The sequence below is a fragment of the Aedes aegypti genome, chromosome 2 (assembly GCF_002204515.2).
Source record: "Aedes aegypti strain LVP_AGWG chromosome 2, AaegL5.0 Primary Assembly, whole genome shotgun sequence".
Taxonomy (NCBI): domain Eukaryota; kingdom Metazoa; phylum Arthropoda; class Insecta; order Diptera; family Culicidae; genus Aedes; species Aedes aegypti.
In genome coordinates, this window is record NC_035108.1 from 99,377,237 (window position 1) to 99,397,235 (window position 19,999).

General features: G+C 39.6%; 1 protein-coding gene across 1 annotated transcript in view; it reads right to left on the reverse strand.

Annotated features, from left to right (window-relative positions):
• Window positions 1-8,227: 8,227 nt before the first annotated feature.
• Window positions 8,228-19,999, reverse strand: part of LOC5570738 (alanine--tRNA ligase, mitochondrial) — a 32,467-nt gene continuing 20,695 nt past the window's right edge. The window contains exons 2-5 of the mRNA XM_001659277.2: window positions 11,147-11,498; window positions 10,946-11,085; window positions 9,668-10,817; window positions 8,228-9,163 (exon numbers count right to left, since the gene is read on the reverse strand). Of these exons, the coding sequence (XP_001659327.1) occupies window positions 8,318-9,163; window positions 9,668-10,817; window positions 10,946-11,085; window positions 11,147-11,498 (2,488 nt within the window). The 3' untranslated portion in view covers window positions 8,228-8,317. The remainder of the gene's footprint in view (window positions 9,164-9,667; window positions 10,818-10,945; window positions 11,086-11,146; window positions 11,499-19,999) is intronic.

The following is a 19,999-nucleotide window of genomic DNA, read 5'->3' on the forward strand; positions in this document are numbered from 1 at the left end:
CTAGCATATTGATAGCCTTTGGTCACCTAATAAAAAAGTGTTCATAAGTTCACTTTCTTGCAAAATGAAAACAAAAACAAAAGTCGTGAAAGTACTATATTTAACACGGTTAAGAAAATATTGAATCCCACCTATGACAGCATAGCGTCACGTCATTTACCAGCGTATTGTAGGGTTTCCATTTTCGTCGGTTTTGGGCGATACTTCTCCAGTTGCGTCGAAGGTTTACGGGCGCCAGGTCCTCTTGCACTACGTACAGCAAACGTATTCGTGGTCTTCCACGAAGTCGTCGACCTCTACTTGGTTCCTTGTTGAATATTATTTTTGCAATCCTTTCTTCCCACGCTCGCACTACGTGACCTGCCCACTAAAGTCTGTCGTTTCCTAGTTTCCTGCGCCACCACACACCGTTCCCTAGTTTCCCACCGAGTATTGTCCACAACACTTTACGCTTGAAAAAAACTATAGTTAGCATGCATTTGCAATGAACTTGAAAGTTGAATTTCAAAGAATAGCATAATCTTAAAGAAGAATAAATCATTGATATACAAATAATTAGCTCTTCAGTGCCAGTTCAAGAAACAGTCAGAGCAGAAAGAAGAACATCCTAAATGTAAGAAAATATTCAAATCTCTACTAGCAGCAATAGCTGACAGTTCTCATTGTGTTTGTAATTAATTTTTGGAAGTGAGGTATTTTCTCTTGCTCAAAAGAAGGAAAATGTCTTATGAAAATATAAGCAAGTTAGACTTACAAATAATTATTATATTAGTATATCTACAAAGAACTGACGATGATTTGAAGAAGGTATAGTTCCCTATTAAAATATATGCGAAATTATTGCCAAAAGTAATGAAACCAGTAGAACTCGAATGAAAAGCCTAAGTTTAAAAAAAGGAAACATTTTGGATGGAGAGAAGAACAAAGCATCAGCTCTTCTAAACAAACTTCAAGACTTCTCAAATAATATGACGTCCCAGCTCAGTTATTGAGCCGCACTGAATCCTACACATCTGCTTTGTGACAATAAGATTATGTTTTGTTCATAATTCGGCTAAACGATCGGTTCGGCCAGATTTTTTTTTTGTTTTTTCTAAAGGGAAATCTGCAAACAGATCCCCTGAGAAGGTAACTCAGGGAATGCGGGATAACGCACCAACGACGACCCGCTAAAACCAGCCTATGCACTGTGCTTGAGCAATAGGGCGATATTCAAAACTGAAAAGGCAATACATGGCTCTTTGTCAGTGGTAGTTAAAACGAAATCCTGAAGCAAAGAAAACACAACGGAAGATGAACTAAACACACAAAGTTATGTATTCACCTTACACTTGATTTCTAATCACTATTTTTTGATCCAGTTTCCTAATTGTAAGTAATTTACATTTTTCATTATTTGCCATACGTTTTGACAGCTCTCCGACTACCATTCTTCCATGCACTTGTGTTGAAAGTATGAGAAATTTGAGAATCCAGCGTAGCGCGATCAGTGGGTGGAATACAAACAACAGTGTCGTCGCTCGGCGGCCAGTGAAAGAAACTGAATGTTCGAAAGGTTGTTGCCTGTACTTTTTGCTGCTGGCGCCAACTGTTAGCGTTTAAGAACGAAATAAACAGTCGTTACCCTATTCTTTTAGAATTGCTCAAGTGGTGAACAGTGCATCGACATTACCCTTGGCCTCAGACCCTTATCTCCCCGGAACCACCTTACGGTATTTCTTCGGGGAGGGGCCTGGGCATATAGCACAACACATGTAGCAGAAGTAGCCTAGGCAAACTGCTTCTCCTAGCCGACTTAAACAATGTTACAAGGGATCAGCAGGTTCGACCAGATGGCATTCGGCAAAATAGCCGGACACTTCTACACCCCAAGGCAAGTGGGAACTAAACAAACTATAGTTCAAACAAATTGTTCAATAAAATGGTCAAATATGGTTGTGCTACTTTTCCCCGAATGTCGTTTCCCCGAACGCCAGTTCCCCGAATGCCAGTTCCCCGAATATCCCGTTTCCCCGAATAACCCACTTTCCCGAAAAGTTTTTGGAATTCATAATTGTCATATATTTATACATTTCAGGGTGGTGAACGTACTGGTCATCTAATATGCACCCTTCTTTATTTTGTTGGCGGTTCTTACGAGTTTTACCGTCCTCAGCATTTTGGGCAACATGTGTATAGCCCCGAAAATGACCGAATACCTCCTTCTTTTGATTGCTTATCGTTCTTTCTATTCACCACCTTGCCACTGAAAACTATTCCAGCACCTATTTGAACTGCTCCACTTTTCGGGGAAACGGGTCATTCGGGGAACTGGCATTCGGGGATAAGTAGCACAATCGTCAAATATCAATATTTTGCAACACGGTCACATTTTGGCAACATATTTGCTGGTGTGTGCATAAATTTGAACGAATAATTACGAAATTGTGAAAACCTTGGAAAAAAGTTGTACAATGAGCCATTAGACGCAGTTACCTCACTAAAGCAAGTGGGACCCATCCAGTTTCATGAGTCAATCCACATCTGTATGTCATTGCAATAATAGGATTGATAAAAATCATAGATTTTTAATTTTAAGCACATATGTATATCAACATCAGTGGTACCTATGCGAGGGGTGGATCACTCCTGATGCATCTGATAAATCAGAATAACTTTATGCATTCAAATGCATTTAAATGCACACTCAGCAAATTTTTAATTCATGACATGCTACAACGATTAGCTGTTGTGCTTTTCGAAGTGTCGAAGTTGTTTTTCCATAAACTCAAGAGTAGCTGCCTCCTCACCTAAAATCGTTCCAAGAGGAACTTATAACGTTGTTTCAGAACCTGTGATACCTACAATATATGTTTTACTTTCAAATATCGCTATTTGGGTAACAAATTCATTAAAAAAAAATAATCAATACCTTCTTTTGACTATAAGGCTGACGACAAGGTGGACTCAAGCTACGGGGGAATGCAAAATCCATTACATCGTCGAGGAAGATTATTGTCGTGTCAACGAAGAGACACACCTGTCCACAATAGTAAATAGTTTTTTGTCGAAGCATCTAATTCGTAGTCAGCAGACTCAAGAAGCAGCTGTATGTCTGTTTAGCAAAGAGTAGGTACGAAAAAGGATGTGTAACATTATTTAAACATGATTGTGATAGGATGATTGCAATGTCATAAAATAAATCAAAAAAATGATGGAGACTCGAATTTGCTTATTATAATCTGATTTACTTAATTAAACCATACTTGGAATCTTCATTACTCATGTAAAGAGATAGACCATTTGGTGGGGATCTCCGAATGACCTTTGTTGCGATTATTTTTTGAAGATTTCCACCCTGTAAAGTATATACTGTGGGTTGCTCGGAAAAGAGGTCCTGATTATTCCTGCTTCTAAAGAGCACTACTTCTGTGGGAACGTTGGATAATGTATTTCTAATAAGCCATTATTCTCTTCCTTCTAATGTTCGCTGTGATTTTTCTTGGATATGTTATCCTCAAAAATCAGATGGCTCAAAGATTCCTAAGCAGTTAGGCTTCTATTTAAAATGCAATAATATATTTTCAGTTTTAATCAACTGCATGGTAACCTGAAACAAATAAAGTTAGTGATTAGTTGCAGAATACCGGAGAAAGCTTATGTTTGTTAGGAACAGTTTCATAATTTTCACCACAGCACTGTGATTTTCACAACAAATAATGACGCGTTGCTACACACTTAAAAAAATACGGATTATGGTGAAATTTCACCGTAATCTCAACAGCTGAAGGTTCGGTGAAAAATCACCGAACAATCTGTAAAATCGTCGAACCAAATCATAAAGAAAAACAAGTAAATGGATCGACCGGGAGTCGAACTCCCGACCTATCGATCAGGAAGCAGGCTTGCTACCACTAAGCCAGCTTTCACTGCTTGTTAATGGTGTGCAAAAACTGAAACAAAAGGAAGCTCATGCCTGCCAGAGCGGCTGTCACACGATTTCACAGAAGTTCGGTGAAAATAATGCTTTTACCGAACTGTTCGTTAGTATTTCACAGGTTTACAGTAAAATTGCTTGTTTCACAGATTTTTTTCCGGTAAAATAGTTGATTTCACTGATTTTGTCGGTAAAATAGTAGATTTCACAGGAAAATCTGTATTTTTATTGTTTACTATGTCAGTTACCTGTATAAAAATTGATTGTTTTTTAAGAATGAGATGAGATAATAATTTTCCAGGGGAGACGTTTCACATATGGACGTTTGGCATAATGAACACTTTTGGCATAATGAGAATTATCTGCCTTCTTTGAAATGCTATCTGTTCTTGTATAAGCCAAACGTCCTTCTAGGCGTTTCTAGGCCTATCATAAGGATGCTCTGAAGTGTAATTTTTGTGCCATAGTGCACAGAGAAATTTAAAAATTACCCCGGATCCACATATTATCTTCAAGTTTAGCGAAATTTGTCTGATTGTGCGAAAAAATATTACCAACATTTTTCACATTTTCACTTAGTTTTGCGAAAAACCGTGTTTTTTTTTTGGTATATTACAATTAATCCACTATGGTTAATTTTTTGATAAAAATTAAGTATGTATTTTTCTGTGAACATAAGTTTATGGCTGGTATAAAGTATGTCTGTCGAAAAAGTGTCGATATTTTGTGTTTCGGCCAGCAAAGACAATCAATTTTGAAACTTTTATAACTAAAAATTGGTAAATATTTTAACACAAGTTTGTTTAGCAAAATTATAGCGAATGAGGTTCACTGTGTGGCATTTATTTCATTTCAACTGCTATGGTTTTTATGAAAATTTCGATTTTACCACTAAGGCTGAACCTTTGCCCTACCTTACTCTAATTGAATATTATTAAATCCTTTAGCAAAATACCTTCCATCTTGCTTTCTACAAGCACTGCTATCGTACGAATTTGATGACGACAGCTTTATTTGAAAAAAAAACTTTCAATCCTTCAATATGACGATAGCCAAGCAGCTTTAGGATGTAAAGTAGAGATGTACCGAATATTCGGCCGGCCGAATATCTCGATTATTTTGATTTTGCCGAATATTCGGTCTGCCGAATAATAAATTCTGTTATTCGACCGAATAGGCCGAATAGTGACCGAATAGTAATAAAATTAACTAATCAAGGAAAGTTGAAAAAATCAAAGAATTTAGTCAAATGATGATACATTAAAATTTTCGTTTCATGCATTCTATGAAAGGAGTTTGATGCCAAATATTTAAAAAAAATGTGAGAATTTCTCCGATCTTTGGCATTAATCTGTCTACGGTGCTGCTCAATACATAAGGCATTCTCTGCAAATGAGCCTTAAACTAACATTATAAGCTTTGCTAAATGTGCAAATATTTCGCTAGACATAAACCAACAGACAAACATAGGTTTCAACACCAACCAAATCTATGCGATGACAAATATTTGTTTGTCTCTGTATCAATCCATGCCAAATATTTGCCATAGTGTACTGATAGCTTTATAATCATTTTTCTGTAGATATAAGGTACCACTAGACTAGTTTGAAGCGTATGGACTCAATGCTGTCAATTTTAACCGTTAAAATATATTAGCATTTTCCATTCTTTCGATATTGTTTGGTTTGAGACACCTGTCTGTTTGTTCCAATATCTTTAAAACACTTCCAAAAGTCGGATGGGAAATCTAGTGACGTATATTGGGTTATTCTTTAACTAAACATGAAATGCATAAAAAGAGATAGCAATAGAATACAGCTCCCTCACTTTAGAAATACGAAAAATCTTTGAAATTTACTATTTTTGTGATTTCACAAATTTTCACCGTAGAAGCTTTCCCTACTTCAGCAAACTCGTTTTTTTTTTCTTTATCCAGGATTAAAAATTTAGTTTTAGAGAAATTAGACGAATATCCGGGTGTTATTCGGCTGAATATTAGGATTTTATTTGGCCGAATATTAGGTCATTATTCGGCCGAATGTTCGGCCGAATATTCGTTTGGCCGAATAATAATTTTCCAACTATTCGGTATTCGGCCGAAGGCCGAATAGTGCTATTCGGTACATCTCTAATGTAAAGTCTTTAATTCGAACAAAAAAGGTATTATTCAATCCTATGTTAAAATTTTGGTTTCGAGAGGTTTAGACAAATGAATCACTCGCTACAGAAATACTGAGCTACAAAAACCCATATTTTCAAACTAGCAAGCGTTTTTTCTTTTGAGGTTTGGGTTTTGTTTTGGCTTTTCGGCTTCAAGAGGTTAGAATTTCACGTTGATCTTGAATCCTTATTGAACTGATACATTTGAAACTTTATCTTGTCTTATAACTCTGCTAAAATTTTCAAATCGAATTGGAAAGGTACATTTGTTCCCTGATTGATCCTGATGAAAAGCAGACTTTTAAATCTTTGTATTTCATTCAAGATATATTTGATTAGGCTGAATACGTCATCTTGGCAATATAAAACGTCGCAGCGTTATACTATATACTATTTTTCCATACAAATGACATTTGGTAACAAAGAAAGTTGATTAATCGATGTAGGACGATATTCAAGTTTTTATAAACCTACCTTTGTATGAAAGTTCTCCACTATAATCGGTTCACAAATATGATCGAAACAAGCATTGCAAATTTATCTAAACCCTGAATCAAATTTAAAACTTTTATTTTTCATGATAAGGAGCCGTGGCCCCCCTCAAGTCTGATGGCTATTTACGCCCATGAATATCACTGATGAAAATGTTATCAGTGATATTGCCAACAAATAATCGTGCAACTCATACGAAAAACCTTTCATTAAAAGAAGGCAAAATCACCAATTATATGTTAGTAGTTACAATTTAACAGTGAAATAAGCAAAAAACATATACATATGTGTGGTTCCGGGTAATTTGGTCGAATGACGTTTTACCAAAAAAATCAATTACCCGAACACCGTTTGATCGAAAAAAAAAAGAGTAAACTAAAGTATGCGTGTTACCAATGAGTTCCAAAGATATATTGCATTGGACAAATTATGCTTAAAGGACAATTCATCATTGATATAGAAATAACTGCCTTTGAAAAATAGCCTGTTTAACAGTTCTTAATTATGAGAAAAGGCTAAATCTCGAATAAAAATGTTATCGTATATCACGTTAGTATTCACTATAGAGACAGAAGAAGAAAAACTCTTGATGAAAGTGTTAAAAACTTCAATGGCAATAATTATGAGAAAAGCAAGTTTTGGAAGAACAGCCCATGATCAGAAGAAGGAAAAAACTCAAAAGAATAGCTTATGTTTAAATAAGAAAATACTGATCAAATAATAATAAAAAAACAGTCATTGGGACAAAATAAATCCTACATATCAGCGTTGTAGCTATCTGATTAATTTTAAGTACGCAATTTGGTCAAATAACATTCGGTCAAATTGCTGGACATCATTCAAAATACAATCAACTCTTCCTTACTCGATATCGAGTTAGATCCGAGATGAGTCAGCTTCGGGCTGCAAATCTCGTTAATAAAGATAATAATAATAATAATCGAGTTAGAGAACCATAATAAATGCTGATTTTCACTACTAACTGCGATGGATCGCAGTTATAATGGTTTTGTGTTCTTTGATTCGATAGCTCCCTATCTTGGTCTTTTCAGTATCTAGTTATGGAGAATTGACTCTTATACTTTATAATCTAAGACAAGCGGTAACCGCGAAATGGTATAGGCCGCAAAATGGCATACCGCGAAATAGTACAAACCGCGATACTAACCGCGAATTGGTTGACCGCAGAATGGTTTACCGCCAACTGTCGGACAACCCATTTCCATAATTATTTTGTACGGATCAAATAGAACTATACAATGTTTGTAATTGAATCATAAACCATTTTAGTGTATTCCAACTCTTTCACCTTAATTGGAACCAATCTGGCCAGTTCCGGATTTCCTGGAAACGATTCCTCGGGCATCAGTTGGGAACCAAAACGTTATCAGCACAAACCATATCATGCTGACTTGATTTCGTTCATGGCTCGTTATCTTCCACGAACCATGCGTGTTGTATGAATGCAGGTGGATAAATGGGATGTAAGTATGGCTCGTGTGTCAATGATCGTTAAATCTTCTGAAGCCTGTGTAGCACCAAAAACAAGAAGAGAAAAAGAATCGCCGATTTAATTGAACGTTTCGATGGAATTTAATTATAGTGTTACATCTGTTTGTCTGTGCTTGTAGGAAATTTCTTTCGTAGTAAGCTCTTAAATTTTGATTTTCTTAGAAAATTAAGTATCTTTCATACTCTGAAACTATAAACCTAGTCAACATTTACTTAGCCAGTTAGCCATGCAATCTCTCACTGCAGATTTACTCTGGCAAATTCGGATGCTTCTTTGAGCGCCCGTTCGAGCAACGTTTCGAATTGCAACGTTTTCACCTTCCTACTCTTCATATTGCAAACCTCCGCCGGATTTTGTCCCTTCGGTGCGGCCACCGCGGACTTGAATACAGTGCCCACCGTTCTGAGCCATTTCTGAGCGTCGAATCGCTCGTTAACGCAAGTGGCTGGGACAGTAGCACGAGCTTTCACCTGATCGTCGGTGATGCTGATCACTAGAATGGGTCGATCCGGAAAGTACCGAGTGGCTTTACTCAGCTGCACTTCCTCCAGAATGATGGAACTCTCTAAAAAGTGCACAATGAATGGATTCGACGCCAGGGGATACTCTTGCTGGAGATTTTTCATCTCGAGATCAATCAGCTCGCGCAACGACTCACGTGTGTGATCTTTCAATCGCCTGTAGAGTTCGTTTATCACGTCCAGGCAGCGCTGCCGGATGGCGTGCGGAAGGTTAATGTTGTTTTCCGAACCGACCAGCAGGACATTTTTCAACCGTTGCATACGAGCTTCAAGACTGGTCATGTCCCTGCTCAGCTGCTGATCCATGTCGTGTTTTAGCTGGCCTACGTCGTTTTGGATCTGGGCTCCCAGCTGATGTGCTTTGATGGCAGCTTGACCGGCAATGGCAAAGAACGTGTAACAGCCGGATTTGCTTTGGGACACGTTGGTGATGCAAAAGTCTTGCAATTGTCCCGTGGATTGGGCATGCGTACCGCAGCAGAACTCAGTTGAGGTAGACTGGCCGATTTCTACAAGACGGAGACCCTTTTCCGGGTACACCTCACCGGGGATCATGGTGACCTGGGAAGTAAAGATGCGAACAAAATTAATGGGGAAATACTAATGATAGGAATGAGGAGGTGATCACGTCCTTCTGGTTAACAGAGAAATTCAGAAATGTAAATCAGGAACCCATATAGCCGTAGGATGATAGTAAGGCTATAATTGAACACCATACAATATACTGACATATAGCCTACATAAATTTTGACTAAATGATTGATATGCTCGAGTTATGCATAGGTAAGCAGTTAACGTTTCAAGTATCGTTAGATACTTAGTCACTGTTTTAATGCAAGCTACAAAAAGTATATTTTTAATCTCTATTTAAAGCAAAATTACCTAAAAGCTTTTTTTTTCAAAAACATTCGATGGAATTGGCTTTAGAAAAAAAATATCAATGGTATTGCTAACAAATTTCAATCAAAACTATGCTACACCTATCAGGAATAGCTAACCTCTGGTTGGTGTTTGATAACCTTCTCTTGAACCCAATTATGTGAAAAACTATCCTTGCGAACTTACCTTATCCAAATCGACCTCGCTGGCATTGCACACGCGCACCCTGACCGGTTCGTTCTGTCGGATGCACTGTCGAATCTGCTGTTCCATTGCGTCTACCTCGTCGGGTCCGATCTTGGCGCCACAAACTGCCAGTTCCAGCTTGAGTCCTTTGTCGCCTACGTAGCTCGATCTCTGGCACATCGGAACGGCTAGAACGCTTCGAGCCGCAGCATTCAGCAAATGCGTGGCCGTGTGATGCACAATGTTGGAGCTTCGAATGATCGGATCGACCGTTAGAATGACTTCATCGCCAACGGACAACTTTTCCGCTGCCCTTCTATCTACGGAATGTATCACGAATCCTTGATGCTCCCCGACGGATTTCACTCGGAACGGTGTTGTGGGGTCGGTCGCCAGAGCTAGACTTCCTCGATCACTCTGCTGACCGCCGGACTCAAAATAGAAATTGCTCTTTTCGGTTATCACGTGGCAAAGGGCGTTCTCCTCTCCATCGGCCGTGACTATTGAGGTAATCTTGGTTTTCAACTTTGGAATCTCATACAAACGCTTGTCTTTGTTATACGTATAATTGTACTTGTACTCGTTTCGAGTAGGACATTGTTGCTTCTGATTCAACCCTTGACTTAGTCCTTGGGAAGTGTTCAGACTCTCTTGTAGGCGAGCTGCTAGTTCTAGTTTGGCTCCTTCTTTAATAAGCTTAGAATATGAATTGTAGCCTTTGATATCCAGCTCTAGATGTTCGAATTCCCCAATTTTAACTAGCAAGTCTTCATCCAATCCGTACGTATCATACATTTTGTGAATCATTTCTCCATCTAACAGACGTAAACCTTGTTTCGCCTTTAGTCTTTTGATTTCTTTCAACGCGTATGGCAAACCGGGATGATCGGTCACTTCTGCCTCGTCAAAGTATGAATATTCTTTGAGCAATGCTCGCGAGTCGGAAGACAAATTCGAACGAAGCTGTTGATAGGACTGCTCTTCGTGTAGGATAATCTGTTGCGTTTGCTGCAGCTTTTTATGCATTTCGGGATAGGTGTCACCCAGTATTCCCACCACCACTGGAATCAGTTCTTGGAGTAACGATGGAGAGGAGAACACTCGTTCCGACAAGGACAACGATCGTCTCAAAATCCGGCGCAGTTTGTGACTGAAAGATGAAACTGGTTAATGATGAACAATTGATACAGGATGTCTACTTGTTTACAGTAATTTCCCCTGATATTTTTAGGTTTTACAAAATAATAGACATCCTGATTAACGTGACGAAATTCTTACTTTTGAGAGGGAAACATTCCATCCGATAGGCAAGCAGTTATCATTCGGGTATGATCCGCAACAATCCGGTAAGCAGTATCCAATGGACATCGTGGGTCTGTTGAGTCAAATATGCCTTGATATCCGTCTTTTTTTGTTACCTGAAAAATGATTGTAAAGTTGTTGTAGTACAAACGAATCAACTGTGATTCAGTCCCATACCTTTTGTATACGATCAAATATAGGAACAAACAAATCCGTATCGTAATTGCTGTTCTTGTTCTGAAGGTGGGCAACCAATCGCTCCAAGCCCAGCCCCGTGTCCACGTGCCTTTGAGGTAGATCATTGATTCGACCGTCTTCTAAATTGCGGTTATACTGGATAAATACTATGTTCCATACTTCAGTCAAATCCGGCACACCGGCGTTCACTAAATGCTTTCTGCCTTCCGTATCCAGAAATCGATCCGAGTGGTCGATGTGAATTTCCGTGCAGGGTCCACATGGGCCCGAATTCCCCATTTCCCAGAAATTGTCCCGTGCCCCGAATGGGATAATCCGCTCTGGAGGAATGCTAAAAAAGAACATTTTAAACTATCATTAAACTACCCTACAGTGGCGTGGCTAGGGTTTTCGGAGTCCGATACGGAGTCAAATTTTGGACCTCCAAAATAGAGGTGTGCGTCGTTATGTTAAAGTTGAATCGACATGTGGCAGTACTTGAACTTATTTATAGGGGTTCCTGGGGTAATATGCACCACTTAAGGAAAATGTGCCGGAATGAACACTAAACAACATTTATGTAGTGTTTTAATACACGAATCTAGTTGGTTTGGGTTCACCCTACATGGTGTTGAGTGAATTTTTATCATAATTACATTAGATTGTTGGAAAATTTAACTTTTTTCAAACACTACTTATGCGTGAATTACGATTGATGCGGGGCACGATGCACCGCTTTTTGAGGCAGAACGCACCCCATACAAACAAAATGTACGTACAACGAAATCACATGGAGGCTTTGTATGTGCAAAAATTCACTTATACGATGTCGCGAAAAGGCCTTCTACGAACAAAAGAGGAGGCGATATACGTACATATATTATGTGATGAATAATAGCAAACAATGCGACAGTGGAAATTTTCTACCGAACTAACCTGTGACCTTATGCGGCTTATCCTATGATAATAAATGTTGACTTGACAGCTGCTACGGATTGCTTCGACTTACTTTGTACGAGTATACGGGACGAAACAAAATGTACAAATAAACTCAGAAAAAAGCGTTTTATGCGATGAAACTCATCAATCTGACGATTTTATTTACCGTGTATTGCGGTTTTGATGTATTTTGCATGAATAAACGAGTTATTACGTGTTAAATGTGGTGGGAAATAGAAATCGTTGTGTTATTTCGCCAAATCATGTCATCAACAACTTACCCAGTCTCTAATCATCTGTTTTATGGTGAAAGGTTGTAAAAATTCTCAATTCATCGCTTTCGAAACAATAAGTGAAATGATCGGGAAAGTTCCATCAGAATCATGCTTTTCGAATTTATTGTTCTATCTCCCTGGCATGAAATTCTCAGGGTGTCAACAATTTTCGACGTTTCATCAATCCGCATAGTATTTTTCTCTCAAAACTTGTTTATTTCAGAGAAATGGTGCGATTTGCCCCGGCAGTGCATATTACCCCAGGAGCCCCTATTTGGAGAATTAAAGGTCAAACACAATGTAACGGCATTACGGCAAGAACGGCAAAACGGCAACACCGATTTGATTGACAAGTCATTGTTTTGATCAATGTCGACTAAATTAGATTCAACAAGGGCTTGACAAGTGAAGTGTAGATCAAGATGGGCTTGCCGTTTTGCCGTTGTACCGTGCTGCCGTTCACATTGTGTTTGGGGCTTTAAGTGGAAGAATTAGTCAAACACATCAAATGAATATTCTCTGGGAAAATATTCAAGTATTTCTTGTAAAAATTACAGGATGTGGAAGCTGTTACGGAATATCGCACCGATCCCGTACGATTACCCACAGATCGAGTAGCCCTCAGGAGAAGGCGATAGATGACAGTTCAGGTTGTCATCGAGCGCGTAATGAGAGATGTCAAAGGGAAGAAGAGGAAAATGACATAAGTTGAATATATTTCTTTCCTGAATTGCTTAAAATTATTGATCATAAATCTTCGAGCTGTTTAGTAGAATACCTATAAGTAGATGAAAAAACCGAATTTAGTACTATACCATTTAATTCCACTAGAGTTTGTATCCTTTGACAGATACGCGTATTTCGACCTCAACTGTAAGGCCGTCTTCAGTGTCGTGTACTAGACTTGACTTCTAGTACACGACACTGAAGACGTCCTTACAGTTGAGGTCGAAATACGCGTATCTGTCAAAGGATACAAACTCTAGTGGAATTAAATGGAATAGTACTAAATTCGGTTTTTTCATCTACTTAAAATTATTGTTAAAAACCTCATTTAGAAACTCGAGGCCCAAAAAGCTTTGGCCATGAAGCGTCTAGAATTTCTGCGACGGGAACAAGAGCGCAAGCATAAGGAAGCGGAGTTACTATTCCACCAGAAAAAGACGCAGGAAGAGGCATCACTCCAACAGCTGGAGCTACAATTGGAAGAGACTATGATGAACGAATCATTCCGCCTTCGGGAGATTATCGCCGCAGAAGAGGAGGAGGATGACGACAACGAGAGTGTTGAATCCGTGCAAAGCTCATCCAACAATGGCGAGCTTTTAATTTGACAATGGTACCCTTGGCGGAACAGGCTCCGAAAATTGCACCTACCGACATCGAAACTACGACAGCGACCGGAATAATCCCGGCTGGGCAGGACGACAGCCAGCAATCAACTAGCAATCAGGGATTTCTGGAAGAGACGATGTCCTCGGCAGTATCAGGTATTACGTTAGGGCAATCAGGTATAGAACCAACGTTAGGAGGAATAATTGGTCGGATAGAAAGCACCATTGCACCGACAGGTATTATGAGCAACACGGGTCTTCCAGCGGCTCCCCCAGGGTTTAGCTTAAGTAGAAACTATACTCTACTAAAGCAGGCGTCTAATGATAGTTCTAAGACTCCCATTGTTCCAAAACCTGACTCACTCTCGCGTCTCCGTCAGTCCTTCGTGCCCAATCCCGCGGTCGGTACCCCGGTTGATAATCTGTCAGCAAACGCGCAATTGTCCGGTTTGAACGCTGTGAACCAAATCAGAGCGAATCAAAGTGGTAGTGCATTATCAGTAACAGAACGACTACGAGGATCATTACCACGGCAGTCGAATCCTGAGCAACAAAGGGAACAGTCCGTAGCACCGAGTCAACTGGGGCCGCATCGAAATCTAGATCCAGGACCATCGATACCTGCTCAATCAAGGCAAGGACAACGAAATGCCCCGGCGGAACCACCGTGTGTGCAAGGGGAGCCGCCGAGAGATCCAGATGCGCCAATATTCGAGCGAGCTGTATTTCCAGTAGTACCGGCGTACTGCGGACCCACACGGCTGCCAGACACGTGATGAACAAGGAGCTGCCAATTTTTACGGGTAATCCGGAGGATTGGCCGCTATTCATAAACGCGTATTACAACTCTACCCAAGTTGCGGCTTCACAGACGCGGAAAATCTGGCAAGGTTGCAGAGGTGCCTGAAGGGTCATGCTTTTGAATCGGTGCAGAGCCGACTGCTATTCCACATGTTCTCGCTACTTTGGAGACACTCTATGGCAGACCGGAGTTGCTTATTCATGCGCTACTGCAGAAGCTTCGACGAGTTCCTGCACCGAAGCAGGATAGACTGGACACGTTGATCGGTTTTGGTATTGCGGTGCAGAACCTCAGCGACCATTTAGAAGCTGGAAGACACGAATCGCATCTCAACAACCCGATGTTATTGTTTGAGCTGGTAGAGAACCTTCCAGCAAACATGAAACTGGATTGGTCGCTGTATAAGCAACGATGTGGAGAAGTGTATATTCGCTCGTTCGCCCAGTACATGCAGACTTTGGTACGTGCTGCAACCGACGTCACTCTTCAGTTCGACCCAAGACAGCAGCAGTCAAAACAGCAGCGGACAACTAAAGAGAAGAGCAGCAAATATAAGAACTTCTGTGGTGCCCACGCTGCAGAGGGTGCGGCGAAAACGGGAGCAGTTAGAAATGCGACGTACTCATCAAAGGCAACTTGTCTACTCTGCAAGAATCCGGATCATCGAGTTAAGGATTGTATAGAGTTCAGCAAGAAAAGCGTAGGTGAGCGCTGGAAACTAAGTTTAGAAGTTTAGCTTTTGTCGTCTTTGTCTGGGAGCACACGGAAGGAGACCCTGTAAAATTCGCAAGCAATATGACATGTCTGGGTGCCAATTGCGTCATCATCTGTTGCTGCATTCTGAGGAGGAGGCGAACGAAGCTTGGATGATAGCAAGAAAACCAAACGAGACAACAACGTCAAGATAGAACGAAGCAATTCCGTGCATGAACCATCTGAAGCGAAGCCGAGTGGATCAAAAGTCGTTACCAATCATCATTTCAGCGGAAAAAACGACGCTGTTTCGGATAATCCCAGTGACACTCCACGGGAACAACCGTTCCGTAACTGTATTCGCCTTTTTAGACGACGGATCGGAGAAAACATTGGTGGATGAAGAAGTGGTGAAGCAACTCGGCGTTGTAGGAGAAAAGCAGCCGTTGTGCCTTCAGTGGACCGCAAACGTAAAGAGAACGCAAGCAAATTCTCAACGAGTCGCTTTAGAAATTGCGGGATGCTCATGTTCAGCCAAGCATTCCCTGTCCGATGTGCGCACTGTAAGCAAGCTGGAATTACCACGGCAGTCGCTACGATTCGCTGAATTGGCGGAAGCATTCCCATACCTAAAGGGTCTGCCGATCGACGATTACGATGACGCGCAACCTCGCATCCTTATTGGCAACGGTTATGCGCATGTGACATCAACATTGAAGTTAGCGGAATTTGGGGCAAGTGTGCCACCTTAAGCAAATTGTTCTCTAACTTTGCCTAAAGCTTATAAAATGCACCAATTTAGCCTCATGAGGTTAGTTTCACATCTTTTCATAACCACTGTGTCATTTAAAAAGAGAACAATTTCAAAAAGTATTAGTTTTGGAGCTTCTCAAATATCATCCAAAATAACCTATTTTTCGACATTATGGGGCAAGTGTGCCACCCATATGGGGCAAGACGGTCACCGAATGAACATCGTATGTAATTCTACTTGTAATGAAATTTTCTTTATTTCCTATTAATATTACATACAAAACAGACGCTAATCGATAATTTAAAAAATAATTTTAAGTTTACCGTAATAAGGAGAGGCTTTATAACAAGGTTCAAAACATGCGTAACTCCCTATTACTCAATTCGAATTACTAAAATGGTTATTTTTGTCTCCATTCAATACAATATATGTATTACCCTTATATTATGGCGAATATGTATAATATTAAACTAGATCAGCACTAAATAATGGTAAAATAATGATGTAGATATGAAAAACGGTACTTAATAAGCCGAATAACATGTTATTATTGAATATTTTGAGAAAAAATCGCTTCGGGGGCAAAAATGTCAGTTATTCCCCTACTATACTTCAGAAACTACTACTGGTGCCTCATTTTAGTTTATTATTATTTATCTTTATTAGAGTGCCTTTTCGCCCTTGACGAGTTCACCACTTATTTTTAGTTTATTATTATGATATTGTTGATAGTGTTTACATGTTTATATATTTCACTCCAATAATTTTTGTTTATCAAATAGGTGGCACACTTGCCCCAATAAGTATACATTTCAACCAAACTGGATTTCGTGTGTAAAACTTAATACTTTTTTCGTTCAAATGCCACAATAAGTTACACATTTGACTAGTTTCACGATGTACAGTACGTTATAAAAATCCGTTAATACACTCAAACTAATCCACACGTCATTGCTACGTGAAAACATACGTGGATTTTTTCCATACTACTTTTCACGTAGCACTTACGTGGATCATAAGTAACACAAAATGAACGCATGAACTCTCGAACTCAATCCGTTCCATCGGAGTTTCACGTAACAGCTACATGGATTTTCACGTAGCTTTTACGAAGCGTTTCAATCGATCCTAAATGTTATTTAATTGAAAGTTATTGAAGTAGGTTTATAGAAGCCACTCTATTTTTCAAGTATTTTTTTCAATTCGAATATGTTGAACGATTTATATAGACGTAATTATTTATTGAATACAGGTGATACAGGCATATTTTGAATCAAATATTTTCATCATAATAGTCATCAACAGTTTATAGGTAAACTAATATTCTGCTAGTTTGCTGCATTGTATTGCTTGGTGTCACTGCTCAATAATGAAACCGACGACTTCGTTTGTGGTGAAACCGGATACATAATCCAGTTCTGAACAGTAATTCAGTTGAATATTACGAAATACTCTAATTAAATATCAACTATTTACAAACGCACTATCTCTGTTCAACTAATAAAAGTCCGTTCAATGCCAGTCCCATCCGTAAATCTTTCGGTACTAATGTTTACGAGTTGAATCGATCCTGCTGTTCGTTTCCTAAAAGACATTGATGGAAATATTTGTTGGTATATTAATTGAGCTAGAATCCTCAAGAATTCAAACCATATTTACCTTGAAATCGAAATAAAATACGTTTTCAATACTGTCCGCTCTCAAAGTTCTTGGAACATCAACAGGCTCCATCTTGAAATTTGAGCTAAACACAGAATGAATGCGATATGCAAGTGTCAAAATGAATTTAAGTGGCTACGTTAACTACAGTAAAAATGACCAAGTCTTCATTTGGTGTTTATATAGGTTTTGGTAATCATTACCTTAGTCAGGTGAAGTCTAGGCAAAATGAATTTGGAATGATCTACGTGATTTTTCACGTAGCAGTGACGTGTGGATTTTTTTGAGTGTAATTTATCTTTCACCATGCTATTTAGAAACAACGAAATCTTATAAAAATCCACTCAAATTTGGTTGTCTTTGCTCAAGTTGATGTAAATACGTGAAAAATAGAGCAATTTTCATCATATTTTGATCATTGTATTGTGAACTATAAGGGAACATATTGTTAAGCTCAAGGATTAAATATGTATTGTAGTTTTTATAAAAAGCAGGGGTGGCACACTTGCCCCAAAGTCCGCTACGGGATGGACAGCCGGGTGAACCGATTGCCGTTAAATCACGATTAGGGCGGACGATTTATGGATCCAGCCTAGAGAAAACAGTGGACAGAGTTCACAGCTTCCACATTTGCGAATGTCAGAAAGACAATCAGACGTTACACAGACTGGTGGAGCAAATTCGGCGACTGCAGTGTTTGGAGAGGCGCATGCAGAACGAAACAGTCATCGGAGAGAGTGTTCGGAAGCAAATGTCTTCTTCTTCTTCTTCTTTCTTTTCCGAGCTGGTGGTTGTCAGCTCGAGTGTTTGGGCCAGTGTCTAGACTATATGCCCAGTTGTTTTTCTTCGATTATGTTTAATCGAAACGCTTTGTTGCGTGTTCACAAGTCTAATTTGCATTCTCTAACAAAATTTACTATTTCTTCATATAACACCATGTTTTTCGTTTTAAACACTTCTTTCAAGTTTGCAAATGCACAATCAAAACTATACTGCATTCTCACGAGCCCATATCTTGGACATAGCAAGATCAAATGTTCTGCCGTTTCATCCACCTCACACCATTCGCATTCAGGACTGTCAACAATCTTCATCCGGGACAACCAGAACTTGGCGTAATTATGCCCCGTCATCAGCCGATTTAGTAGTCGAATATCTCTACCGCTGATTTCCTTTCCGAAATACCAGGGTTTCTCCAAAATATCCGGTTGAATCGCGTAAAAGTGTTTCCCCTTCTCTTCAGAGTACGCTGTGTACCAACTCGCCGTGTTTTGTCTCATTTGTATTTTCAAAATTCCAAAAACGTCCTTAACGAACAAGTTGTGGTCCAAAACTATTGCCGTATGCTCCAGTCCCGCTCGTGCAAGCTTATCCGCCATTTCATTCCCAAAAATTCCCACATGACTGGGAATCCATTGGAACGCTGTTTTCCACTTATGTGCTGCATTTATTATCTCCGCAACAAGTGTTTCGGCCTTTTTCCTCATTATTGCGTCTTCGATCATGTGACATGCAGTCATCGAATCCGTGAATACCACATAGTGATTCAGCTGATTGGTTTCAATAATATCCATGGCAACTTTGATTGCTTGAAGTTCGGCAGATGTAATACTGGTGTTCCATTTAAGTCGAAATGACTGTTTCATGTTTTTCGTTTCAACGAAAATTCCAATACCACAAGTCGTATCTTCTTTGGACGCATCTGTGAAAATCCGTCCACGCCCTGCATACTTCCCGTTCATTACAAAAAGTGCGGCTTGCTTTAGTTTTACTGGTGGTAAATCCTTTTTCGGCCCAATGATTCCTTCTAATGTGGAATGTATTTCCACATCCCCTGGAGTCGTTTCAACGTGCGCCATTATTTTAGCGTATACATTCCAGTTCTTACGGTAGGTCTTTTCTTGGTACGAAAATCCACCTTCGTTTTCTTCAGCTATTTCTGGTATGCTTTGCAGCTGCTCGGCCACTACATTGCGCCTTTCAAAGCATCTGGCTACGTTTTTTCCCGTGACATAATCCAGTCGATGTTCCAAGCGGTCTTGTCCTGCTATCGCCGTTAGTGCATTTATTGGTGTGGTTCGAGTGCATCCTGTAGCTCTCCTAAGACATTGGTTGTTCGTTATATCCAATTTAGTCCGATTTGTCTTTTTTGCATTACACGTAACCGTACATCCATATTCGATCACGCTTCGGATTAAGGCAGTGTAAATATTCATGGCCGTTTGAGGATGACTTCCGTTTTTCATCCCACATATTACTTTCAACATGTTCAATCTGTCGTTCATTTTTACTCGGGTCTCATTAATGTGCTGTCCAAAGCTCAGGTAACGGTCAATCGTCACACCTAGGTAACGATGGCTTTTGACCGTTTCAATCGGGCTCCCATCTAGGTGAACA